At 56.5% G+C, this 27,527-nt stretch overlaps 1 protein-coding gene across 2 annotated transcripts in view; it reads right to left on the bottom strand.

The window, feature by feature from the left end:
- CPNE5 (copine 5) overlaps nucleotides 1-27,527 on the bottom strand; it is an 88,896-nt gene that overhangs the window by 5,602 nt on the left and 55,767 nt on the right. For both annotated transcript variants that reach the window (XM_045777816.2, XM_045777817.2), the window contains 6 exons: nucleotides 23,797-23,901; nucleotides 16,581-16,622; nucleotides 14,500-14,575; nucleotides 8,687-8,740; nucleotides 5,228-5,289; nucleotides 1,351-1,397 (listed from right to left, as the gene is read on the bottom strand). In XM_045777816.2, coding sequence (XP_045633772.1) covers nucleotides 1,351-1,397; nucleotides 5,228-5,289; nucleotides 8,687-8,740; nucleotides 14,500-14,575; nucleotides 16,581-16,622; nucleotides 23,797-23,901 — 386 coding nt within the window. The remainder of the gene's footprint in view (nucleotides 1-1,350; nucleotides 1,398-5,227; nucleotides 5,290-8,686; nucleotides 8,741-14,499; nucleotides 14,576-16,580; nucleotides 16,623-23,796; nucleotides 23,902-27,527) is intronic.

Here is a 27,527-nt window from a genome sequence, read left to right on the forward strand (position 1 = left end):
CCTTCGATCCCTCAGGAAATCCTGGCTGCTATCCTTCAGAATATTCACAAGCCGCTCTCCTGCTTCTCCCCTCCTCAGTGACAGCCCCATCCCCTTGCCTGCAGGAATGCAGCAGCCCAGACCACCTCTGGGCTTCCGCCCTTGTGCCTGGAGTCCGGCCAGAAGAGCCTGTCAAACCCCAGGCAGCTAGGCCATGCCTCTTCTCTGCTCCCAAGGCTCCCATTTCACCCACAGTCCTTATGGGGGGGCCCACAGGCCCCACAGGGTCTGGCCTCCAGTGGCCTCCCTCCTTGCCTCCTGCCATCCCCTCGCCTCACTTACTCAGGCCCGGCCCCCTGCCATCCCCACCTCAAGGCCTCCGCAGTGATGTGACCCTCTGCTCTGGGACACTTTTCCGCAGAGGTGCATGTGGCTTGCTCCGTCTGCTCAAGTGTCCCCTCCTCAGTGTACTCTTCCCTGAGTGGCCTCCTGAAAATCACAGCCTCGCCCCATGCTCCCTATCCCTCTTGCTGGCTTGAGTTCTCCCCGCAGCCTCGTCACCACTGGTAACTGCCCATGTTTTACTTATGGCTTCATCGGAGGCATGACGTCACAGACTGCCAATGAACAGATTCCGTCTCTACCGGCTGCTAGCTGTGTGCTCTTCCGTGGCTCCTTACCTCTCAGCCCCAGTTCCTCATGTGTGGAGTGGGAATAACAGTCCCACCTCACGGAAGTGTCGTGAGGATGGAGCAGGTGGGATTCTCACAGCTTCCTTCCCAGCTCTGCCCTCCTACCACTCTAGGACGCCGGGGCCCACCCGACGAGTTCCAAACCGGGGCTGCTCTGACACGCATGGGAGTGAGCATGGAGTACCACTAACGGGGGCCCAGACTCCAAGGGAGGTGGTGACGTTTCTAACAGTGTAAAATTGGGCACTAGTCACTCGTGGTGCCCAGAGCCCCACCCTGGAGAAGGTCAGCAGCGGGAAGGGAGCTGGGGCAGCCCCGGCAAGGCTGGGAACTGGGGTTCCTGCCCTCACTGAGGACTGCAGAGCTCCCCTCCAGCCAGGGGATTGGGCTGTGCAGAGGATGTGAGATTTGACCCCGTAAGGAAACACCTTTTCTCCAGCACTCTCCATAGGCCCAGAGTCCAGATTCGTTAGTGACCATGGTCCAGGCTGGGGATACCTTTGCCATCTTGGTTATGCCTTTGGCTCTCCAGGCCTAAGTAGCTCCTTTTCGGTGAAGATGAAGCCAGAGAATATGGGAGAGCTGGTTCCCAGCTAGGGCCAACTACCACAGCTCTGAAAAGCTCTCCTCTTTCCAGCCCCCAGCCCCACTCCAGCTCCTCTGCCCATCCCCCACTCACCATTGGAGGCCGTGAAATCGATGGCCACCGTGAAGTTGATCTGGGTCCTGAAAGAGGAAAAGCAGCAGGGGAGTTACCTGGACAGGGAAACATCTGGCTTCCTCCCCAGCCCCACAACTTGCCGGACATGCAGCCTTGGTGAAGTCACTCATCTTCTTCCAGTTCTAGAAAATGGGGATAGTCATGCTTCTCACCATGGCTTCCCCACAAAGGACTGTTGCAACCATAAGAGGCAGGCAGTGTGAAAGCTCTCTGAAGGAATTGTGTTCTGTCGTACATGGTGACCGCTACTTATTTTGTCCCCAAACCCTGCCCCTGGGCCCACCTGAGTCCAGTGAAGTAGGGTCTCACTGTGTTCCTCGCTCAAATTCAGCATCAGATGCAGGGTTAATGCTTATTTGACAAAAAAGAGAGCCAAAGAGATATTGTGCATCTCTGAGGGAAGAACAAAATATCACCTATGATGCTGTCTTGCCAAAAACTTGAACCTGAATCCGACTGAGCTTCCAGAGCTATCTCCCAGTTGTCTACAGGAACTACAGGGGACAGAAGAACATGTTCAATGACAGCCAGGGGATGCAGCCAATAAAAGCCAGGCTGGGGGAACCAGTGAGGAGTCCAGGCCCCCCACAGACCTTGTGAATCAGAATCCTTTGGTGGGGAGCAGGACTCTGTTTTAGCAAGCCCTCACATGCTTGGAGGAATCAACAGATGAAAAGAGAATAAAGGGACCAATCGACCAGTCACAATATATGGATCTTGCCCGGATCTCTGATTCAAATAAGCCAATTAAACAACTTTATAAGAGAACTAGGGAAATTGGAACACTGACTGGATATTTGGTATTAAGGAACTACTCGATGTTTAGGTGTAATTATAGTACTGTGGTTATATTTTATAATGAGAAAGTCATTATATTTTGGAGTTATAGCCTGCAGTATTAGAGGGATAAAATACGATGTCTGTAATTTGCTTCAAAACAATTGGATGAAAGAGAGCATGTGTGGAACAAGACTGCCAGGAGCTGGTTAACTGTTGAATCTGGGTGAAGAGTGCTTGGGGGTTCCTTATACCTTCTCTCTACTTTTGCATGTATTTAGAATTTTTCCATAGTAAAAAGTTTAGGTTTGAGGATTCAAATTCAGGGTTGAAGCTTTCTGAGGGTTTGCTCTTCTGGGTTCTATGCCAGATACTGACAGAACAAAGCTGACAAGACAGGAGCCCCTGATAGAGGCTAGTCTTGTGGGTCTCATTGCACAGTGACCAGAGAGTCACTAGGGGAGCTTGTTTAAAAAGAAGATCCCAGGGCCCCACTCCTAAGGATGCCAGCTCAGTCGGTCTGAGATGGGGGCCCCAGAATCTGCTTCTTCAACAGACATTCCCTGCCTTCATCCAGGGAAGGATTCTGAGGAGGGGGTTCTGGGATCCTCCTTGAGGACACCCTCTTCTGGTGCTTCTGAGTTGGCGTGATGTGAGATCAGCCACAGCCCTCTGTCCACCTGACCACAGATGAGCTGCTGTTCATGGAGCCACCATCCCCCAGGAAGGGTGAAGGACGTGGTGAGCAGAAGACCCAAGGCAGGGTCTGCTGGCCAGAGATGGTCCGGCCCACACACATTCCCTTGTCTGCTGCCTGGGGGCAGAGCACCCAGCGGACTCCAACCTCTGAGGGAGATGGAGAAACAAGGTGGCCAGAGCCTGGGTCCCTTCCTGACCAGGTGGAGGGTCTCCCCACCCAACAATGCCCCCCAGGGATGAAAAATAAGCCTTTGTTTGTATTAAGCCTTGAGGTCACAGGATTAGTTGTTGTAGCCGCTGACCTACCCTAGTCATCTGCTGTTTGTGGCCATCTCTCACTGGGGAATAGAGAGACTGTGTCTTCGTTAGAAAGAGCTCTGCTCCCAGGGCCACCATCGGAAGGGTGGCTCTGGCTTATGGGACCACAGCTGAGGGACACCACCGGCCGGGCTCTTCCAAATCAGGGTGAAGGAAGAGGCAAGCCTTACTCCTTAACCGGTCTTCCCCTGCTCTGGGTTCTGAAAAGACTCGGGGAAGGAAGGGGCTGGAAAGCAGGGACTTTTGTGGGACGGCTACTCCCGGCAGGCTCGCCCCTCCTGCCTAAGGACAGAGCAGGGCAGAAGGCGGGCTGCTGAGCTCCCCGCTCCATCTCTGACCCGGGGCCAGGGCCCAGGTGACCACTCCGGGCCAGGTGGGCAGGGGAGGGAGGCCGGGGAGGAGAGGATCCCGAGACAAATGCCTCCATCAGCTGCCTGCCTGGACACGCAGGCTAAGCGAGCAAGCTCTCACTCCCTGGAGCCAGCTCGTTCACTCAGGTCTCTGGAGAGGACGAGGAGGTGTGAGGGAGGGCTAGGGCTGGCGCCAGCGTGCTCCCTTGCCCAGTACTTGCGGCGCCGGCTTTGCACAGAAGGCCGGCTTCTGAGGGCTCCTTCTCGATGAGACATCACAGCACCCAGCCCTTCCACCCCGCTGTGTCTGCCTGCATCACACCCCACCTGGTGCTGTGAGGCAGGCAGGGCCGGGATTACTCATTACTATGGAAGAAATGCCGCGCGCACGTGGGGCCAGAAGGAGGCCTGCCACTGGCTGGGCGTGTGGCCACCAGCAAGTTATGCAAAATGGAGATAATCATCCTCGCACTGCCCACTGTGTTCTGTAAATGAGGGGCGCTATGCAAAGAAGGAGGATAAATAGGATGCGGATTGTTTGAAAATTAGCAGGTGCTCTAGAATGTAAGTGCGGGTGCTTCATGGGCTGGGGAACATGGCAGTTTTGATGGGGGAAGGGAGCACGTGCAGGGTCTGGAGTGGGCTCAGAGGAGGGGCCCCGGGAGGGCCAGGAGGGGCCTCCGGGCGACAGCCGTGAGGTTTGTGCTCGGCCGGTAGGAGGAGAGCTCACAGCCTTGAAACCAGTTTCAAGGCGGCAGGGCGTGGTGTCATGGGAGAGTAAGTGCGGCTTCCCAGGGCCTGACTTTTGCCTCTGCCCTGGAGAAGCCGGCAGCCAAGTGCCCGCTTGGCTGGGATGAGCCTTTGGCACCTGCCCGGCCTGTCTTCTTTCCAGACAGGTGTAGCCGCTCACCTGCCTGCACCTGTGGGCTCTCGGCTCCCCACAACTTGACCTGGCAGCTGTTCTGGCAGGGAGCGCACTAACCTCAGCTCGGAGTCTGGCTCGCTTTCCTTGAGCTGTTGGCTAGAGCCCGCAGGCTCTCCTGCCTGCCTTGGCCTGGATGCCAACCCGTCGGGTTGCTTCTGTTCCTTAAGCTCATGTTTGACCACCTGTGGGCTGTGGGACCCTCTGATGGCTCATCCTCCAGTGCCTCCTGCCCCTTACAGGTCCCTGATGACACGGGCAGGTTAATCATTGCCCCGCACCCCCGACAGACCAGGCATCAGGAGCTTAGAGAAGGAAGGGCCATTAGAATTCACTCCAACCTCTGTGCATATAGAGGAGGAGACTGACGTTCAGGGAGGGAAAGTGACCTGCCCAAAGTAATCCAGCAAATTCATGGCTAAGAAGGGCCTAGAGCCTGGGCCTCCTCGTTCCTAGTCCAGAGCTCTTTCCACCTCCCTAAGCCCTTGGTTCTCTTTGTCACGGAGTCCCTGCCACCTTGGGGTCCCACCCCTGCAGGGGGACCTGACAGGACCTAGGCTGGCCTCCGTGGCTCGGGGGCACCCTCTGCAGCCACTCAGGACCCAGGGGCATGCAGGGCTCTGGGCGAGTTGTCCGAGGTCAGAACCAGGAGTTTGCTCAAGGCTCACAGGCTATGTTCAGGGCCTCAAAGAAGCCAGAGCTGCTCCCAATATCTGGGGCCCCTTCCCTCTCCGTGAAGCCAAAGAAACCGGGCTGGATCTCTTCTCACCCTCCTTTGATGTAGTCAAGAAATGTGCACTCAGACTCCACAGCAAAAGAAAGCAGCGTGACCTTGAAAAACAAGAGGGAGCTTGTCAGTGGGGAGCTCCGGGCTGCGGGGAGATGATTTGCTGAAAGTGGGGGAGCACGCAGGACCCACCAGGTTTGCATACTTCACAGCATACGGTACCCACAACAACCTTATGAAGTACAACTATCATCCCATTTTCTAGCCAAAGAAACTGAGGTTCAAAGAGGTGATGCAGCAGGCCCAATGACGCTGCTGGGACGTGGCCGAGCGAGAAGCGAACTTGGGTCTGTCTGACTCCAGAGCCTGCCCTCTTGACCTTGACGCCCACCGGCATCCCCGCAGGGCCTGGTCACTGTCCCTGAGCACAAGTTTCCCCTAAGTGGATACCAGCGTGGAGGGGGTCTTCCCAACCCAGGCTGACCAACCCGCCTCTGCTGACATGCTCCCTGTCGCGCTAACGAGCCACCCCACAACACGCCCCTTTGCTCTGCAACCTCACTTGTCCCCACTCACCCCTGCCCGGTTCTCTGGATCTCTACCTTCGCAGACCCAAGACCCCCATAAGCAGCCTGTTCTTTCCCAGGAGGTAACTGACCTGGGGCCCCCTCCCCAGAGCAGACGCCTTTTGACCTCTGCCCCCTGACGGCTTTGGCATCGACTCCGCCTAGACAGGCAGCTACCTGGCAGCTCGTTACAAGAATGCTTTAGGATCGTGGAGACAAGTAAGTGAAAGCCCGGCTGCCAAAATCAATCAGACGAGACAAGGCTGGGGCAGGGGACCTTTTATCTGTATCAGAGAACTCGACCCTAGAATTGGGGGAACCCCCTACTGGTGCAGAATCTGCTATCTTTATCAACTCTCTGGGCAGGCCAGGGAGGGCCTCTGCTTGACCTCAGCCCGAATACTGGGAGGGTCTGTGGGTGCTGTGCTGGGCCCTGGAGACCCTCTCTGCTGTGGTTAGGGCATTAGACACCTGGATGGACAAAGCCTCCTTTCACTAGGAGCGGACTACAGCAGTGGCCTCCACCCTGACCGATGCCCGCCAGACTCCATGGGGAGCTCTGAAAACCTCTTGCAGCCTGGGTGAGGACCCCAAACCAATTACATCAGTTTGGGGGGCAGGGCTCTGCCCTTGGATCTTTTCCTAGCTCCTCACATGAGTCTAACCTGCAGTTGGGGCTGAACCCCACTCCCCCCCCCCCAAGGCCCTGGGATGAAGTAATTCCCTAACTTGCCTGGCCATATGGATTCACCAGGGCCGCTGCTCCGAGTGTGGTCCCTGGACCAGCGGCTGCGGCAGCATCCCCCTGATGCTGGTTAGAAAGGCGCACATGCAGATTTGGGGCATTTTAACAAGATGCCCAGAGGATTCTGCGCATAGTAAGGAAGGTATGAGAAGCACTAAACACAGCTTCCTGGGCCCCAGCCTAGGCCTCCTAAGATGGGACCCCAGGGAACAGGACTGGGCATATGTGTTTTCATAAGCTTCCTGGACCCGGGGGCCTGGGTGGCGCAGTCGGTTACGCGTCCTACTCTTGATTTCAGCTCAGGTCATGAGCTCAGGCTCATGAGATCGAGCCCCACGTCAGGCTCCACACTCAGCAGGGAGTGTGCTTGAGATTGGCTCTCTCCCTCTCCCTCTGCCCCTCCCGCTCATGTGAGCTCACTCTCTCTCTCTCTCAAATCAATCAATCTTGGAAAAAAAGAAAAAAAGGCATCCTAGACCCTGATTGATTTTTTATGGTGAAGACTGACCTGAGACAAATCATGTCCCCTTCTCTGGACCTCAGTTTTCTTATCTCTAAGAAAACTGAAGGAGATCAGTGGTTTTCAAACTTTTTTTTTTTTAGCTGTGCATCTGAGATTTCTCAGCTGCGGAAGGTGCTGCCTCCCGACGGGGCATGGGAATGTGTGGGAAAGTTTCAGGGGTCTGCCAGTGACTACGGCACCACTGATAGCCACAGGCTGAGGCCGGGGGTGCTAAGCACCCCACAATGCACGGGGAAGTCCCGGGAGATGAAGAATGATTGTGTCCAAAATGCTGACAGCATTCCCACTGAGAGACACTGTGGCTTTGGAGGAAGCAAATCTTCCTCCAAGCCTGCCTGGGAAGCCGTTACAATTCGTCTCCTTTGAATGAGTGGAGTACCTTGCACTGCGTCTCCAGCTCCCTGTCACAGCCAGCCAGTGCAGGAAGCAGGGTAGGGATGATTTTTAGCCCCATTTTACAGATGGAGAAAATAAGGTTCCTCGGAGGAACCGCAGAGCTCCCTGACCAGGACCCCTTCTTGGTCTGGAGTTGCAGTTTGCTTAAAGCTAATGTCTAAGTGCGGCTGCATTCGCTGATGGGGCTATGGACCTCTGCAGTGGGGAGGGACAGGAAGGGTACAACTCTGAATATATTCGCAGGGCAAAAATGCTGGCTTGTTTGAGAAAGGCACTGTAGGCTCCACCTCAGGACCTTTGCACATGCCGATCCCTAGAGTTAGAATTCTCTTTCCCCAATATCCTCATGACTTGCTCCCTCGCCTTCTTTGAATCTCTGCTCAAACATCACCTTCTCAGAGAAAAGCTTTCCTTGACTACTTAATATAAAATAGTAGTTTCTCTCTGGCATTTGCTAACCCTTTACCTTCTTATACTTTTTTTCCACAGCAATCATAAGCACCCGACATATATAGGTATATGTATGCATATATATTTGTTTTCTGTCTCCCCCACTAAAACGTAAGTACCAGGAAGGCAGAGATTTGGGTCTGTCTTGTTCCCAGCTGTACCCCTCACGCCTAGAACACAGGAACACTCAGGAAGCGTTTGTAGGATACGTGCATGGATGTCCTGAAGATCGGCCCCCCAGAAGCCATGGGGCTCATGTAATCCTAGGACTGTCATGGGAAACGGGCAGTGCCAGCTGCCAGCTCTCAATTTAACTGTAGTGCTGACTGTCATCTCTAGCTCTGTGACCTTGGAGGTGCCTCTCGGGCTCTGTGACCTTGGGTGAGTCACTTCCCTGCTGGCAGCCTTGGTTTCCTCTTTTATGACAGGGGATGGTAATGTCTGCCTCTCCAGGAAACAACCTGTGAAAAGCACCTCAGTGGGGAATTTCCCAGAGTACGGGCCCACTGCACACTATTCCCTTCCCTCTCCCCTTCTGCCAGAAGTCCCCACGGGAGTTTCTCTCTGGGATTTCTCATTCTGCATCACAGCGCCTGTGGTGTGGCCGTCTCCCGTCTACTGTCTACACTGTCTACCCTTCCCCACCTCCCCGCCCCAGGGCTGTTGCTCCATCCTCCCCACCCTTCCCCACCCCCAACTCTCCAGGTCTGGGTCCCACACCCTGCAGGAGCCCACACAGACACGCACAGCTCCTGACACCAGGCCTAGCTCAGGCCTCAGGATGTCTACACCCAGCTGCAGAGAGGGGTGTGGCTACTCACCGTGCCAGAATTCACGTATTTCTTTTTCTTCATTTTCTTTTTCGGGTTTACCACCTGCAGGAAAAAACAGGTACCAGATAAGGAGCGTTCCCAAGCAGTCAGGCCTGGGCTCCTAGAGCTTCTAATGACCCCTGAGTATGGCTCCATCCCTAGCAAGCAGAATGTGGGGTGTGAAGATGGGGGCGGGGGGGGGGGAGTCCAGGGGAGGAGGGTCCGGGGAGGTCTTTTGAGAGACTGGCATTTAGATTTGTGCAAGCGGGCTTCCTGATTAGACCCAGTGTTCCACGACCAAACACACCAGAAATAATATTTATTTAACCTTCTTTCCCACTGCTCCCCCAAACACGCCCTCCGCCAAATGCAGCCAAAGGAGACTCGATGTCGCAAGGGGCCCTGTCTGTGCCTGCCCTTGTGTGCTGGCCTAGGCTGCTCCCCTCCGCCCGAAGGCCTTCCCCTCCTCCCTCCACCAATTCCCATCCTCCCTGCTCCTCCTTGGAGATCCAGTGCCTAGGGCTGCCCTGGGGCCTTTGGGGCTCCCCTCTCCACCACCAACCGCCCCCCCCCCAACACGGCAGTTAGAACTTCCTTGACTATTCCTCATGTGAAAGCTTTCATTCCAAACCAGACCTGTCATCAGAGAATAGATCACAGGCCTAGGCGCATATTTAGTAGATGGTAAAAAATTACTTGTGGGTGAGCGTAACTCAGTGGTCTCAACTGCCCCCCCCCATTTGCCCATGTTTGGAGACACTTTGGTTGTCATGACTGAGAGAAAAGACAGAGGCCAGGGATGATGCTGGCATCATGCCATACACCGGGCAGCCCCCTCCCCACAGAGAATCTTTGAGTCCAAGATGTGGGTAGCACAGAGGCTGGGAAGCCTGGGGGCCCAGTGAGGGGAGCACCTTGCCCCGTGAGCCCTCCAGGGGGCTTTCACATGGGCTCCATCTGTACGGCCGGAGCCTCACCAGCTCTTTTGTTTCCATAGGGGAAGTTCAAGCCCAGCCTTTCCCTCATCTCCCATCAAAGGAAGCCGGGCAGGTTGATTTTCACACCCATTCTGTCCTCCCCAGGTTCCTGGTGAACTCGTGCCCCCCCTCCCATCCCCTGTTCCTCTGGCGGCGACTTGTCTTCAGCAGCGGCCTCTCGTGTCTGAATGAATGTTGATATCCATGCCTGGAGATCAGGAAACGAAGGCACAGGGACAGAAGCCATTTGCCCAAGGTCACGCAGTGCTCTGCGTAGTGACAAAATGAGAAACCAGGTTCCCACCCCAAGGTCAGTGCTGCCTCCCTGGGTGTCACCTTGATAACAAATGCAAACACATTCCTTCACAAATATTTATGGGGTGGGAGTGGGGGACACCGGCTCCTCTCTTCTAGAATCTTCAGTCCAGTTGGAGAAAGATTTGTCCTCAGGAGACTGAGGACAAGAGGCACCCAAAAAGGGGAGCCGGAAACGTGAAAGGAGCTGGAGGAAGGAAGGACCATTCCCGGCCCAGCATCAGCGAAGGCTCCCGAGGGCTGGTGGCACTGCGGGTGTGTGCTGGGGGCAGGAAGGGTTTGGGCATGGGGACCTGGAGGAGGGCATTCCAGTCTGAGGAGATAGTTTGGGGGAGGGAGAACGGCCACAGGACTGGAGGCAGAACCACAAGGCGGAGGAGCACACTGGGCTGGCTGGAAGAGAGCCTAAAGTGCCAAGTTATATGTCTGAACATCGCCCAGCAGCCAGCAGGGAACTCTGATGACCTCTAAGCTGGGAGGGGACATGATCACAGCAGGCTCTAGGAGGCTGGGACCCGGTGGAAATGAACACGAGGGGAGAAGGAGAGACATCAGGGGCATGTCTACCTGCCCCGTTCTGCCACCTAATGGCTGTGTGACTCTAGGCAAGTTACTTGACCTCCCTGTGCCTCGGTTTCTTCATCTATAAAATAGGAATAAAAAGTACCTACCTTATAGAAAGATATGGGGATTCAATAGTTCAATACAAGTAAAGCATTTAGGACGTGGTCTGGAATGTAGTGAATACTATATAAGCGCTAGCCGCTATTAAATTTCATTCCTACCACTACTACCACCCCCACGAGTCCAGGTGAGAGGTAATGAGGGTATGGGGTTGTTGGAACAGGGCGCGGCTGCGGGGACAGGAGGGAAAGGGGCCGGGTGACCAGGCAGACACAGATGGAAGGAAGAGCTGGACTGGGGGCCCAGGTGGGAAGTTCAGGTGGGGAGGGCCGGCAAGCTCTGCGGGTGGAAATTGTGAGCCTGGGGAGAGAAGTCCAGAACAATCTCAGAGCCCTCACAGGCACGAAGGCCACCCAGATGACGTGGTGTTCACAGACACTTTCACGGAAAGTTCCAGCGCTGCACAGTGCCTCGGTGTCCCAATCTGTCCCATGAGGGTGTGGAACTTTGAGAACTGAACGCATCTCAAACTTTTATTCCCAAGTAGCCCTCCCAGCTGAGGAGAATAAACATGGACTCCTGGGGGTCTGGGTGTCGCCCAAAGACCTGGCCACAAGCACATTTCTTTGAAGTCTTCTGTGTTACCTTTAAATTAGCCTGTATTCCACATTTCCACTCTCTAATTATAACTGTTTTAATATTAAAGCCATGTTTTGTTCTCAGATCCTCATGTGAAGTGGGCCCTGAAGAAACGCCCTGTGTATTCTGAGGTTTCATGCACTCCCAGCACACCCCCCCCACCCCCACCCCCCAGCCTCTCCAGCCCGCACAGGCCGCACCCTGAAGTTCCAGGTGGGGCACTGTCGCCCCCTGGGGGCCAGGAACTTCCCAACTCCCAGGCTGGAATTCTCAGCCTTTCCCTCTCCTGCTCCTCGCAGCCCCAGGGGCCCTAAGGCCCCCAGGGCAGGTCTGGGGTCAACCCTCCTGTGCAAGCAAGCCACCAAGTGGCTCCCAGGGGCCAGGAGCTGTGCTGGCTTTGGGAAACAACAGTGAGTGAGACACCACCCCCACCCTTACGGACCTCATGGTCTTTAAGGGGGTGGGAAGTATGACAAACAGGTAATAATAGCGAGGGGGTGGGGGAGGCACAGGAGGGAGCATGGAGGAGAGGTATTTACCTCAGACTGTGGGCGGACTGAGAGTGCAGGCAGAGAAAGCTTCCTGGAGGAGGACTCATACCCAAAGGAGTCCCCAAGATCCACAGACCCAACTAAGTGAGAAAAAGCAAAGGGAGCCCCAGGGGAGCACCGTGGAGGGAAGCACAGAGGCTGAGCCGGCAGGGAGGTTCAGAGAGCCTCAGAGAACATAACGGGGCTACCAGTGGTGGCGAGCAGAGGGAAGGGGCTGGGGCGAGACCCCAGGGGCCTCCGAGGGGTGGGAGGGGCGGGTCTACTTGTACACACCTACTGGTTGCACGAGGCTGTAGTGCAAGGAGCCTGGACTCCGCCTTGTAGGTAAAGGGCCCAGTAGGATCTTAGCTGGGGCGGGGGCGTCCTTCTGACTCTGAACCCCGCCCTCTGTGTGAACCCTGGCCAGGCAGTGGGTGGGCTACACAGCCAAAGATTAAGCAGGGCAGCCATGTGATCGGTTTACCATTTTGGAGGAGGCCTTGGCTTACTGAGTGGAGGATGGAAGGAGGTGGGAAGACCGTTATAGGGGCTGTGGCAAAGCCCCCCACACAGGGGAAATGATGGCGGCGGGGGTGGACGGGCGCGAAGGGAACAAATGTCAGAGTCTGTAGGTGGTGGGAGGAGTGGGATTCAGTTGTGGAGTGGATGTGGGATGAGGGGCAGGAGGCGTCAAGGATGCCTCCCCAGGCGCCGTGGCCCCCATGATGACGGCCCAGGAGAACGGAGCCGGCTCGCCGGGGAAAGCGGATAGCTGTGGGGAGGCTTTAGCCAGTGCCTTCAGTTGGGGAAGGCCGAGTCTAAGCGGCGGCCAGCACACAGCTGGACATACAGGTCAGACACCCAGGGGGAGCCCAGGGCCCCGGATGGTCTTTCCTGGCAGAAGCCTGTTCTCTCCTCAGGTGGTTTGGACTCTAGAAAGGCCTTCCAGTGACTCTGCCCACAGGGCAAGGCCCGCCCCCCTGGGACTGCCAGAGTGTAATTCCTTTTCTACCTGACAGTGTTTCCGAAGGAGAAAATGAGTCAATCCAACCTTTTCTGCTTTTAGCCTGCGAGACCATGGCCTCTTCTGAGCCTGTCAAGCACTCTTAAAGGCCAAACTCCAAGAGATATAATCCCTTCCCTTCCCTAAAAATCTCCTTAAAGGCAGCAGGAGAAGGAGGGAGCCCGCTTCCCTCCGCCTGGGTGGGGGAACAAGACAGCGCTTCCCTTTGCTGATGCAGGAAACAAAGCAATTAACTGTGAGGACCAGAGCCCTTTCAAAGAAACGCACCCACGCTCCAGCTTCACGATGGCCTTGCTCAACCGAATTCGGTACGTGCTTGGATCGTACGCACCTACTGGGTGCCCCGCGCCCAGGCCCACGTGAAGGGAGGCCACAGCAAGGGCTGTCCCCCAGCCTGCCCTTAGGGAGCTTCTGTCTAGCCGTCTAGCGGAACAAGACCTGCCCACTCAGAACAGAGACCCGGGGGAGGGAGGGAGAGTGTGGAGCGGTTCAGACTCGGCGATGGGAGTCGAAGCCTACTCTTCCACGTCACTGGCTGAGTGGCTGCTACTGTGGGGAGAGAGCCTGTCTGTAGGGCTGTGGTGAGATCGAGATCTCATGGCACACAGGCTCAACAGATGATGCTGGAAGACAGCAGTGATGTCATGCTCACTAGGGTCCAGGCACTGTTCCAGAGACTTCTTTAATTCTCAGTGTGCCTGGCACAGAGTGGTTCAGGAACTTAGCCCAGGTCACGTGGCAGGTACGTGGAAGAGTCGGGGTATGAACCCAGGCAGTTATTAGGTTTAGTAGTATCTGTGGCTGGGGCACCTGGGTGGCTCAGTCGGGGAAGCGTCTGCCTTCGGCTCAGGTCATGATCCCAGGGTCCTGGGATCGAGCCCTGCATTGGGCTCCCTGCTCAGTGGGGAGCCAGCTTCTCCCTCTCCCTCTGCCCCTCCCTGCTCCCCACTCCTCTCGTGCTTTCTCTATCTCAAATAAATAAATAAAATATTTTTTAAAAAAATCTTAAAAAAAAAGAGAGAAGTATCCGTGGTTAAGTGGGTCTAGCGCGAGCCGTGCTGCCCGTGAAGCTCACACGAGAGAGAAAGCACGAGACCAGAGTGCTGGGAAGGCCACCAGAGGAGCTGGAACTCAAGCTAAATTTGGAAGTTGGGAGGGCACCCCAGAAGGGCGAGCACACACAAGCGGCAGAAACTGTCCTTGGAGGGCAAACACTATCATCTCCAGAAAGACTGGGGCCCTGTCCAGATTCTCCAGATTCGGATGGAAGCGTCCTGACTCCTTTGCCTCTGACTCTTCCCTTCCAGAAACAGTAAGACCTTCAGCAGGTTCTGAAATTGTTCGGACTGAAGGCAGAGGGCCACCTGGGACTCAGGACCTTGGGTCTCCCCCACCTTCTCCCCGCCGGCACCCCTTCTCCCCCATCTTGTTGGAAGAGCGCTTTGTGGGGGGCGCTATCACTCAATGATTTGGAGCCAGGCCAGCCGACCCTGTTTGCTTCTTGATTCCGCTACTTACTGAACCACGTGTCTTTGGGCAAATTCCCTCACTTTTCCGAGGCTCAGGCTCCTTAACTGTAGAATGGGTCAGTAAGACGCACCTTCCAGGAGAACATGCAAAACCCCCGGCCCAGCGCATGGCTCACAATCGTCCTCAGCGGCTGGGAGTCAGGTATAGTCAGAGCAAACCCTGGACTTCGGGTGTCCGCCTCACCTCGTAGATGTTGAACTGACTCTGCCCGCGGGCCAGCTCCCGGTAGCTGGTGGTGAACTCGCCAATGAAGTCGTGGCTGCAAGAGAAGGTCTCTTGGAGACGCTGTGGCCCGGGCTGCATACTGCCTCTGCCCATCTCCCCACCTCTCACGCCCCTTCCCCCAGCTCCCGATGCTGCCCGGGGCCTCGGCTCCAGGGGCGCCAGCCAGCGGAGAGGCTGGCTCCCTGGGAAAAGTCCAGGGGCCCCATGGAGCAGGAAAGCTGTGGTCACCTAGCAAAGCGCGGGAGCCCCGGAGAAGGGGACCCACTTCTACTTGGAGTCTTGTTTGAACAAAACCAGCAGTGCCGGGTCTTTCGGGGACGACTGGAGAAATTTAAATATGGAATGAATATTAGATGGTATTCAAGAATCATTGTTCAACATGTCAGGTGTGATAATGGCATTTGTGGTTCTGTAGGAAAATGTCCTTATTTTTTAGACGTTCTCAATGAGATATTTGGAAGTAGAAATGCCTTGATGTCTGTAATTGAAACTGTATCAGCAAAACATAGAGCAAATGTGGCAACATGTAACACTTGTTCAATCCAGATGATAGGCTTAAAAGCCTTCATTAAACTCTTCTCTTTTCATGTATTTGCTATTTTTCCAATAATGGTCTTTGAAAAGACTATTTGTGTCATGTCCATCGAGGGAGCCAGAGGTGTTTTCTGCAGTGGCCACGCCTTCTGGGACTCTGCCCCCCACCAGTGTGTGTTCCTGTTAAAAGCAGCAAAACCTGTCCGCAGGAGAACCCCCCATCTCCCCTGGGCTGGCGGCCTTTCGCCGTCACCACCCCTGGGAGAGGCAGCCTGGAGGGCCTCCGGAGCAGCTGGAGAGTGAGGCCCGGGAGGTGTCCCCGGGGCCTGGCCCTGCCTTGAGCCCACTCTGGACTTTGACTCCATATTTATAGCTCTCAGCACTTGGACTATGACCTCCTTGACGGCAGGACCCTATGACAGCTGGTGGCTGTCCCCAGTCTTCCCTGGTGAAAGAGAAATATGGAGAGCTCCAGGGTAAGATGAAACATGGAGCCGGTAAAGAGGGGAGGACAGGGGGACAGGGCGAGATAACAGAGGTTCTGTGGCACTGGAGTCCTGTCCCGGAAGGCCTCAGGGGAAGGGGAGCGACCTGGAACGGCCAGGGCCCAACTTAGAGTTATGTTTGCACAGCCCTTTACAGCACCCCCTATCCACTCACAGACTTGAGAGGTTACGGAGGGAGATTATGGGGTTGAAAGCCCCCTTACAACAGCCCTAGTAGTGCCACAGAAGGGAGGAAGTTCCAAAAGTCAGGATGACCTATTGGGTGTGGGCCAACAGACAAGTGGGAGCCATGAGGTTTCTGGACTAGAGCCAGGAGAGGCCCATTCGCGTCTCCATCTATGAACTCCCAGCAACACTGCTCCTCGGGCACTTACATTCGCAGCCAGGGAAGGTACTGGCCTCTCAAACCCCGAGTGAGAAGTGGCCTCCTCCTGGCCAGGCTTGGCCCAACTGAGGTACTGCGTCCAGGGACCATGTGCGTGCGTCAAAGCTTACCCTTCCCGCAGCCCACTCCCTCAGGGCCTGCTCCCTGCAACAGTTCCTTTGATGCACCAAGGGCCTCCCCACTAGACTCGGGAGTCTCTGCGGGCTGAGCTTGTCTTCTGCATCTCGGTCACCCCACAATGCTTAGCCTCACGCAGACAACATGAATGCTCAGGGGGGTCACTTGTATCTGTACATTCGAATAGGCATGTTTCAGAAAATCTGAATGCTCCCAAATGTGCTGAGGTTTTCGGCCCCAGCTTGTTGCTAGGCAGCTATGTGAGGAAAAGAGGCCTTTTATGCCCCCGGAGTCACGGCCTGCAGGACAGAGATCCTCTGGTGCCTCAGTGGAACCGGGCGGGGACAAGTCCCTGGGGCAGCAGACTTCCCACTGAAGACTCAGGCCCCCTCACCCCCAGAGCTGCCATGGGCCTATGCTCTCCAAGGAGAGGAGAGGCCCATCCACCCCTCCGGCTGCCCTCATCCCTGCTCACCTCTGTCCTCCTGCCCGCTTACCTGCCATCACGATCCCAGTCGTACACCTCCACCTTGATGGTCCTGCAAGGCAAAGGGCCCGTGGTGGCGTGGGCTTGACCCCGCAACTGCGCGGCCCTGAGACAAGACCCTTCCCATGCCCCCGGGGCCAGAAGCAGGTGCAGAGACCCCCACCAGCAGACAAAGGCACTACCTTGAGGCCTTTTAGCAAAGGGCTTAGGGACAGAGACATCTCGAAAGCCGAAAGCCGTGTAGGGACTTCCCGGGGTTTCAGGGCCGGTGTGGAAAAACAGCCTCAGACTTCAGCTCACCCCACCGTTGGCCACCCCAGCATGAAGCCATAGTGTGGGTTTATCAAGGGTTGGGGGCACCGCGGTGGGAGGGTGGGATCTCAGGCCAGAGCAGGCTGGGCTCTCCTGGGGAGGGGTTACAAGACTACACGCTGGTGGGACCCCCTGCGGAGGAGTCTGCCCGGCGGGGAACCAGCCCGGCCGGGCAGGGAGGGGCCCAGCCCCCCCCCCCAGCCACCCCCCCCCCCCAGTCAGGGGCGGCCTGCTGAGCTCTTCCATTGCCACGACTGGCTCCTGAGTGAGGGTGTAATTATCTTCACATCTTAGCCTGGCTGCTTTAATTAGTTTGTTTTGACTCCTGTGCCTGGGGCTGGGCTTTGGGAGCCCATTTTATTTTTAGCCCGCTTCCATGGCAACGAGCTAGCCGACCAGAGGTGGGAGGAGGGAGGTGGAGGGCTGCGGGTTAACCCTTGGTGCCGGTGGTCCTCCAGGGAGGCCCAGGGAAGGGGGAGTTGCCAGGGTCCCCCTGCGGACTCAGGGTCCGGGGAGGCGCCAGAGGCGAGGGAAGTCGGGGTCTTCAGCCGTCAGTCCTAAACGCGGCTCCCAGAGGCAGCGGCCTGGGCCTGTCCTCCAGTGACAGATCTTCTCGCCCAGGGCCGCAGCCCTTCTCGGCGGGTCTGCGAGGAGTCGGCCTCGGGGTGGCGCGGCCCCCAGCGGGAGGCGCTGTGTCCCCGCAGATGAGCCTCCCCCGGGCGTGAGGGCGGGGTGCGGGTCTGCCCGCCACGGGGCAGCAGCTGCTCCCCGTGAAGGACCGCCTGCGAGGTCGTGCACCAGCCGGGATTTGGGGGACCATACTGTTAAATGGGGCAGGCACGGAAGCCCGTCATTTCAAGAAATCCTCTAAATTCTTATGAAAGACAAAAAACGACGTCTCTCTGAAGGGGATTGTGTGGAGAGGAAAAAAAATCTAGGCCCCTGAAGGTGGGCTGTGAGCTGGAAAGAGAGGAAGGAGGCTGGCGTGCGGGTGCTGTGGGAGCTGGAGAGGTCACTGAACCTCTCTGAGCCACAGGCCGTCCTTTTCAGGGAGGGACGATAGCGGCCTTGCAGAGCAGCTGCAAAGCTGAGCTGGCGCGCCAGGTGGGTCCCCGTAAGAACGCCGCCTCCTCTCCGCTCTGGCGTTCGGCCACGCTTGGATTGCTTTTCGTGGGAATTTGCTTAAATCAGGGACACTCCTGCCTGGGTACCTGGGCTCTGCAACTTCCAATTCCTGGAATGACAAGGCTGGAAGTGACCTCAGTGGCATCCCAGCCTGGCCACCTGGCCGATCACCGGGGAGCTTTTCAGACATACACAGCCCCAGGTCCAGTTCCTGGCGGCTCTGGGCAGAGCCCGGGGATCTAGCTGAAAGGCTTCCCAAGCGGCTCTGCCGGGCATGGTCATTTTCAGATGGGGAAGCTGAGCCCTAAGGGACGTGCCCAGGGTCACAGAGTTGGCGAGGGTCGGAGCCAGGACCCTACCCCACAATGCCAAAGTCCCCCAGTCCTTCCCAGGGCCGCGCGGCTCTGCAGGGGACTTTCGGGGACCCCAGCAAGGAGGGCCTCTCCTGAGACCACCAACACGAGCCCCTCAGGCGACTGGAGCAGTGACAGCCACATGCTCAGAGGCTGTAGGAGGACCCCAGTTAGAGCCACAGCCTTGGATACCTCCCAGAACCACTGAGGAGTTTTTTGTTTGTTTGTTTTTTAAATCCCAGGACCCGAGGGCCTGATTAGTTGGTCTGGATGGTACTCAGGTTCGGGTAGTTTTGGCAAGTCCCCAGGCTGCCTGGAATGCACAGCCAGAGCCACCGAACTTCTCTGGAGGAGAGCGCTGGGTTTCCCCGCAGGCTGCTCACTGGATCCCCTGGGCGTTAGCAATCCTGACAACGGCGCCTCACCCCAGAGGCTCAGAGTCAGTTGGTCTGGGGTACAGCCCGGGCGGGGGGGATTGTTAGAAGCTCCCTGGGGAATTTTCACTTGCAGCTGAGGCTGAGACCCCTGGGTGAGATTCCTGTGCAAACTCAGCCCAACCTCCGGGGACAGCTGCAGCTTGGGGGTCTGATCAGCCCCGAGGCTGCAGCCTCCAGCACCCGGGGAGGAGGTGAGGGAACTGGTGCCTAGGTTAGGGCCAGGCAGCGGCAGCAGCCACGCACAGCTCCGACTACTCCTGTCCAGCCCTGGCTGGACACCTCACGTAGGCACAGCCCCTTAGCACAGGCCTAATGAAGGCTCGCGTCAGACCAACTGTGACTTCTGTGGACGGGACTCTAGAGGAGGGGCCCCTGGGTGTGGCGCAATGAAATGGGCCTCTGCTACCCACAAGACGAACATCTTATTTGGCATTAAAGGCTCAGAACACGGAGCCCCTAATCTGGGAGGCAGCGAGGGAACCAGAGAAGGCTGTGGGTACCGGCTGTGTAGCCCTGGGCAGTTGGCTTACCCCCCACCACCACCCCGGCCTCTGTTTACCTCTCTGTAAGATGGGGTAATTGCACCTACTTTGGGGTTGTTGTGAGAAGTCAGCTACGTCATTCACACGTCATTCACAGCTGTATTGGACACATGTTCTGTTCCAGGCTTTCGTCCCAGCCCCTGTCTCCTAAACAATTGTTATTCACCATGAAAATGTCAGCTCCACGAGACCAGGGAGTTTGGGTCGCTTAGGTTCCTGCTGTATCTTCAGCTTCTAGAACAGTGCCTAGCATATAGCAGGTAATATAAATATTATTAAATCTCTGTCGCCTGACTGAGATCTCTCAACTTCGTGAGGTCACCACAAAGTAACAATTCCGTCCTTCCAGAGAATCACAAAGGCAAGCCCGGAGTGTGTGTGGCTTTCCTCTAATCACGCAGCAGCTCGACTGTGAAGCCAGGCCTGGGGCCGGGAGCCAGTGTCCTGCGGGTCTCTGGCCGCCTGGGGCTGCAGTGACAGAGCTGGGTCTGTGTGGGCCTCAGCAGGCCAGCAGGGCTGAGGGACGCCGGCCAAGACCGCGGGCCTCCCTCTCGGCACAGCCGCACCCCCACAGCTCTATCTATAGTCTCCCCCGAGCAGAGCCGCCGTCTGCCTCCTAATGAGCCTCTCTGGGGCGGGAAGGGGTAAGGGCTGACAGGTCCCCAGGGGTGGGCCCTAAACTGACTGAGTCAGCCCAACGGTCCTAGCGGCTTCGGGGAAGAAGAGGGGTGTCGGGCCTCATTGGGGCAGGCAGTGACACCGGCACCCTCTTCAAATCCACTCATTCAACATTAAGGTGTGAGCGAGGGACAGCAGCCGGACCAGGAGACTCTGGCTCAAGGGGGAATAAACCCTCTTGTTACAGAATGTTCCAGGAGAGAGTAGAGGGACTTCAGGAAGGGCTGGGGAAGTGCTTCTTGTCATCACCCACTTCACCCCACGGGAGGGCTGCCCTGGCTCTGCTCTTGACACCAGCTCCGCTCAGCTGGCTTGCTTGGGTTTGAACTGGAGACACAGCAAAGGCGGGGGTGGGGGGGACACCCTGCCTCTGGAGAAGGCAACTTCCGGAGAAGGGAAATGGACCTTCTCCTCGCTTTGGCAAGATACATAAGCTCCAGTCCTCTGTTTCCCCATCTGTGAAATGGGCATGGCACTAGGACCCAACTTCCAGGGTTCCTGTGAAACTTAAATTCACATAATAAGATAATGTGTTTAAACCAATTAGGGCACAATTCGACCCATGTCTGAAAGACTCAGTGATCTTAACTGGTTTCCACCCTCATTATGCCGAGAAAACTATCCTTCCTCACAGTTCCTTGCTTCTCACCCTCCCGGCCCTCTTCTCCACAGTAGGAGCTGATACTTCTGTTTCGATTCTCCCCTCTCGGCTCCTGCCCCCAGCCGCCCTCTCCAGGTACCCTCTTAGCTCTCTGACCATCTCCGTGTCTCCCTCCTGTTCCCGACCTGTGCAGGGCCTCGGCACGTCACCTCTGCCAGCTCTCTGTCCTCCCCTCCCCCTGGCAGAGCATTGCCGTGCCTGTCCCACAGCTGCCCACTCTGGCTCCCTGTCACCCTTCTGTTTCTGTCTCTCAACCCCAGCTCCAAACACGAATGACCTCTACGTCCCTTTCAGCTCAGATCTAGGCAGATGGCAAGGCCTTTGAATCTTCACCTCCAGGCTCAAAGCAGACCTGCCCCGAGTCCCTGGGCAAGCCCTCCTCCAAACGGACCCACTCACACCCGTCTCAGCCATTTGGCATCAGAGCATGCGGGTCACAAACATAGATTCTGTACCTGCCTGCCTGGCTCCAAATCCTGGTTCTGCCATTGACTGGCAGTAAGATCCTAGGCGAGCTACTTAACCTCTGTGGACCTCAATTTCTTTACCTGTACAATGTGGACAGTATTAGCACCTTTTTCAGGGGAAATACTACATGTTGGAAGAATGAATTAGTTCACATACGTAAATTACCACAGAAGTGCTACAGGAACCTTCGCTACTACTATTACTACTGCTGCTGCTGCTATTGTTATTATGAGCTGTCTGTCTCCCACTCTGGCCCGGGAGGCCTGGGTCTGACGCTCACTATACCCGCAGCCCCAGCACGTGCCCAGGCCTGGCCAGCTTGGAAGGCGCGGCTGCTGGATGAAACGGAACGTGTTCTGTGAGCTGCAAGACGTGCCTCAGGGGAAGAGGAAAAGTGGCTTGTTTTCCTGCCCAAATCCCTCCCTCTCCTGCTGAGAGGGCCTCCCAGACACTTGCACCTCCCAAGCGGCTGTTGGGTACATAGGTCACCCTAGAGCTCTGTGGCAGAGGGGCCGCGTGACATGCCTGGCCCCCTCCATTAACACCACTGTCAGTCACGTCACGGTCAATCTATTCCCGGCCGTGGAGAAGGGTCTGAGCTGCCTGGCCATGCTGCAGGGAAACCATCTGGGGCTCAGCCTGCGAGGGGGGATGGGGGTCTCTGGAGGTGTTCCCCACCACCTGTACCCTCACCTCCTCGGGTGGCCGAACAGTGAGCCCAGGTCTCTGAGCCCGGCTGCCCTCCTCACTGTCCCTGACAAGGCTGGGTTCTGAGGGTGCAGGGTTGTCAGGGGTCAGCTGGACCCCCAACAACCTCTGGGTAGTGGGGCCAGAGATCCCAATTCCTCCTGCCCTGGGAGATTTGAACTGCCACGCTCTTCCATCCCCCAACCTTGAATTTCCCCTCCTTTCCTGTCACCTCTCAGCCATTCTTCCAGGAACCAATACCTGCCCCCCCAGCCCCCCACTGGCACCTCCCAGCCTTCCCCAAGCCTCCTTCACACCCTACTGCTCCAACCAGATTGTTCTTCTGCTCCCCAACCCCCCAGAAGCCCCAGGACCCGGCCAGATATGTTACCGGCTTCGCTTGGCTGGAGTGCCTATTTTTGTCTCCAGACTCATTTTGCACAATTATTTAGCTATCTAAAATGCAGATGTGTGCACATCTGAGCTCCCTGGGGTCAGACTAGAGGCTCCCCAGAGATGGAAACACGGCTCCATTCCCCTGAAAGCCACACAGCTACGGGCATAGCGTTGAGCACATAGTAGTTGCCCAGTGACCACCTGTGGAACAGACTGGCCGATCAGTCCAAGCTAAGAGGCAGGAAAAGAAGCCACCTCATCTCCTGGATCAGCCACCTCATAGGGCAGCCAGAGGGTTTCCTGGAGGGAGACGGGGGTGTCTGAAGGCCATGGATGCTGTCATTCCCTCTCCACCCCCCCCCACACACCCCAGTCAGGAGCCACTGTGAGCAGAGTCCCAGGGAGCCCCTGCCAACGGCATCAGCCAGGATGCCCTGAGGGGTCTGTTGGGACACCCCAGTGTTCCTGTCCGGGTGGCCAGCAGAGGCCCAGCTTCCTCGAGGCTTCCCCGGGCAGCCCGGCCTGCGTCCCATCCCGTCTGGCAGCTCCTCCGGCGGCCACAGCGATCACCGGGAAACCAGGCCGGGTTCTCGTGACTTCGCACAGACCGATGCCATCACGCAGCCCCTACTGCCCCCCGCTCCCCGGCACTCGGCACAACACGTTATATGTTTCTTCGTGTGATTATCGGATTCATGTCTGCCTCCCCCACGAGAACGTAAACTCCACAAGGTCGGGTGAAGAGTAAAGACCGTGTGTTTGGTTTCCTGCTGATTTCCCAGCATCTAGCGCGGTGCCCGGCGCACGCTAGGAAGTCACTAAACGTTTGCGGACAAAATGCGGGATTTGGTATTTTATGCACACCCGGGCTTTCTTGTGTAGGTTGTGGCACGTGAGCTTCTAAGCAGCCCTTGAAGGTAGGCGGACGTTTAAAACCCATTTTACAGAGAAGGAAACTGAGGCTCCGACAGGTCAAAGCTTGCCCAGGTTGACAGCACCTTTTAGTCACAGAGCCAGGGTTAGAAACCGGGTCTCCGGTATCTACACGCAACAACCTACACGTGAACAATGACGGCGAGAGCGGACGCGCAGAGCAGGCTGCAGCACACCAACCAACTTGCACGAATTCTCCGCACTCCGCCCCTCATGCCCCATTCATCTTGGGGTCCTGACTCCCCAGGGTCCATCTGCTAGGAGTCGGGGCTGCTGTGGCCACCCCTGCCTGCATCCAGAAACCCCATTCTGCCCCCACCTGCCCCTCCACTGGAAATCATCAAGAGACCGGCTGCGGAGAGCTCCAGACCGGCACACCCAGCACCCACTGGGGCTCCCCGGCCCCTCATTCCCCCAGTCTGGGGAGGTCCCCACCGGGGGAGGGCTGCCAGACCAGGGGGACAGTGGCAGGGCAGGGTGGGGAGGCAGGCCTGTGAGGAGATGGAGGCAGACACTGCCCAGGGCGGTGAGGGACAGGGACAGCACAGCCACAAGGGGCTCCACCCATACTGCCCGGACAGCTCGCACCTACACCCTATGCCCTGCACCCCGGAGGGACAGGCTCTCATCTCACCGGTCGTAGTCCCCGTTGCAGAGCGCTCTCACAGGAATGGAGAAGGTTTGCCAGACTGGGTTTAGGGTGTTCTTCATGACCTCAGTCTTGTGGCAGATGGTGAACCTGGTGAAGAAGAGACGCAAGGCGTCAGGTCCAAACCAAGGGAGGCAGAATCCAGGTCAACAGAGGGACCCACCGATTAATCTCCGTAGTTGCCACACAGTGGAAGCCAGAGCTTCATGAGGTGATGAGCTGCCCGTCACCAGCAGCATCCAGGCACTAACTATGGCCATTTTTTTAAAAGACTATTTATTTATTTGAGACAGAGAGAGAGAGCATGAGCGTGCACAAGCAGGGGGAGGGGCAGAGGGAGAGAGAGAAGCAGACCTCTGGACTGAGCAAGGAGCCCAGGACCCAGGGATCATGACCTGAGCCAAAGGCAGGTGCTTAACTGACAGCCACTCAGGCGCCCCATAGATGGCCGTTTCTTGGTGACACTTGAGAGAGGATTCCCAGCAGCAGGTGGGGAGTGTCAGGAGATAATGGGTTCTGCCCCCCTCCCCCGCCTCTCTAGGTGACCTTGAACAAGTCAATCCCTCCTTGTAAACTCAGGGAGTTGGCTGCTGTCAGATGTTCTTCATCTGAGATCCACAGAAGGATCTGTGGATGGGATTTAGGGGTTTGTGAGCCCCTGAAATCGGGGTGAACTTGGGTGGGTGACTTTGATATGCTTGCTTAGAGCATTGTCTCCCCAGATTCCCATGTTTACGGCTCACCTCCACACTTCCTTTAGGTCTTTACTCATACATCACCCGTCTGATATAAGCACCTGCCCTGATAGAAAATGTATACCCCTGGTCCCCTGACCCTGACATCCCCTAGTCCCCTTCCATGCTTCTTTTCTATTTTACCTGTTATCATTTGACATTTGACATAGTCTATGTTTCTCCTTATTTATTTTATGGTTTGTCACTAAAATGCAAGCTCTGTAAAGACAAGGGCTTGGTCCTCCTTGATCCCTGGTGTATCCAGACCAGTGCCTGGCACTGAGTAAGGTGTTCACTAAATATTTTTTTTGGAACAAACTAATGAATAGATGTATGTCTCAGAGGAGAGTTTCCACAGCTTTCACTGGCATTTCAAAGGCAGTGAAAGTGAGGCCCCTGGCTTAGACAATCTTTAAGACACTTTCAGCTCTTCCAGTCTGAATCCACATGCCTGCTTTGCAAACGGAAAGTGTCGAACTGGCTTACCCCGCCGGGCTCCAATCCAGCGTCCCTGCCCACTCCCCATGCCATGCCTGCTGGCCCCGTCCTGGCAGCCTGCCCTGCCAACACGGAGGGGCAGCCAGGAGCCAGAGCGGAGCTGGAGGCAGAGGCTGTCCCCCTGAGATTTCCCAGCCTCCCCCCAGCCACCTCCCAGCCTGGAAAGGTCACCCTGGAAAGTGCCTGGGCCCCGCCCGTGCCCACACAGCCTCTGCCATTTCTTCTCTGGCAATTTTCAAGTCAAAATGTCATTCCTGTCACCAAGGCTCAGCGTTTCTCTTCTCTGCTCCTTCTCGCCCGCCCACTGGAGTGTGGAGATACATGTGGGAGACCTCCCCACACACCCCGGAGCTGGTGACGAGGACAGGAATGGGGACGGGGACAGGAGGGGGCCATGGCTGCCCAAGTTGGGGCAGGCAGTTAAGGCAGGAAGAGGAAAGGGTTGGGGAGGGGGGCGCGGGAGGGAGAATCAGGAGCAGCCACTGGGCTGCAAAGGGAGGGAAGTTCGAGTGTGCAGAGGCCCAGGCTGGGCTCCAGAGACCTCCTACCTGGAACAGTCCCGTCCACCTGCTGTGGCCCCTCCCAGCCCCTCCTTCTCTCTGGACCCACCGACTTCTCTGTCTCTTCTCCTTTGCCAACCAATTTCTTGGCCGGGTCTTCTCAGCTCTTAGCCCAATTGCCTCCCTCAGTGCTTCTCCCTGAGCCCTGTGAAGTCTTGTTTCTGCTTTCAGGCTCTGGTCTGAAGCTGTGTTCTTTAAGGTCCCCCAAGCCCCTCATCACCAAATCCACAGACCCCTCACCTCGCTGCTACATTTGCCATGGGGGCCGGGCCCTGGCATGGAAATGCAGACATCTCCTGGCTCAACTCAATTCACCCCAACATCCACTCAGGGCACGGTATGGGAGAGCATGAACCCACAGGTCAGACGGGTGAGGCTCCAGTCCCAGGGCCCCTCCTGCCAGCTGTGCAGCCCCAGGCAAGTGGCTTTCTCTCTCTGAGCTTCCCCTTCATTGTAAAATGGGGGGGGGGGGGGACCAGTAGCTAACACTGCCAGGCCCCATTCTCATGACACATATGAGCTCATTTGGTCCTCACAGCAACCCTGTGAAGAAGGCGGTAGGATTATCCCCACTGCACATACCAAGAAACTGAGGGGGAGGTTATAGGCGCACTGTCCAATATGGTAGCCACTAGCCACATGGGGCTGTTTACCTTGAAATTAATCTAAATTAAATTAAAAGTTAAGCTCCTCAGTCACACGAGCCCCATTTCACATACTCAACAGCTACATGTAGCTAATGGCGACCGTACTGGACAGTGAGACACAGAACATTTCCATCATTCTGGAAAGTTCTATTGGGTTAAGAGACTTGCCTAAAGGCACACAGCAGGCAGCCCGCCAGAACCCTGCTCTCTGTCACATACTCACTCTACAGTGCCCGCAGCACAGGCGGTGCTCTGTGGATGCTTCCTCCCCTTTCCTTCCAGGACATTCCACTCCCTGGGTTCCCTCACCGATGACCTTCCTCCTGACCTCTTCCTAACTGGGGGTGTCTCCCAAACCTTCTACTCGTTTCTGCTCAAACCCTGGGTAATCACCCTACTTCCACCAGGGCAGCCTCTGACCTGTGCCCGCAGACTGGCCCACCCTTTGGGAGCCTCTGGGTGGGTGTCTCCCGCTGCCCTTGGTGTCCCCTCCTGGAGAGATCCAGCTTATGCTTCAAGTGAAACTCGCCCCCAAATAAACTCACATCGCCTCCCCCATCTGACCGGCTCCTTTGCCATTTTTAACACTCTGGGTTTCCCACAGCTCCACTACCGGGGAGGGGCTCTGACTTCACTGGCCACCCCAGTCTTGCCTGGTGAGGTCTGCTCACTGTCCTTTTGCCCCCCGTCCTCCCCTCCCCACTTCCTCCCTGCATTTCCCCAGCGATGCTCGCCTGCGCTCAGCACCTCCCACCTGTTCATGGTGTCAGTCACGAGTCTCTCCCTCTTCCCTGCCCCCTCCCCACCCATCCTACACAGGCTCTGCTAGAACAATCACTGGCAAACGCTTTGCAACACACCCCTCTCCTGCTCCCAAACCCCTCTCCTGGCCAGCCAGCCTTCACCTCCGAGACAGACCCAGCCTGACCAGGCATCGCCTCTCCGGAGGGGACCTGTGTGGACATTTCCGTGGGCGTCTGGAACATCAGTCGGCCCTTTCCCTCCCTCCCTCAAGTCAAGTCGAAGTCAACAAGAATTATTTAAAGAAATCCTGCTGGGAGTCCTTTGGTGAGACAAAGACTCCTTTTGTTATGCAAATGATCATACCTAATTTCCCTTGTTTTGTTCGTTCAGGTTTTAAAATCAGTTTTCTCTGGAACTGAAACACACCTCCTCCCTGTTCCTCCCTGCCCCCCAACACACACACACACACACACACACACACACACACACACACACCCAGAGTTCCAGAATCAAGGGGAACTTGGAGGAGGCCT

This window comes from Ursus americanus, chromosome 32 (genome assembly GCF_024610735.1).
Source record: "Ursus americanus isolate L20-20 chromosome 32, mUrsAme1.1.p, whole genome shotgun sequence".
NCBI lineage: Eukaryota > Metazoa > Chordata > Mammalia > Carnivora > Ursidae > Ursus > Ursus americanus.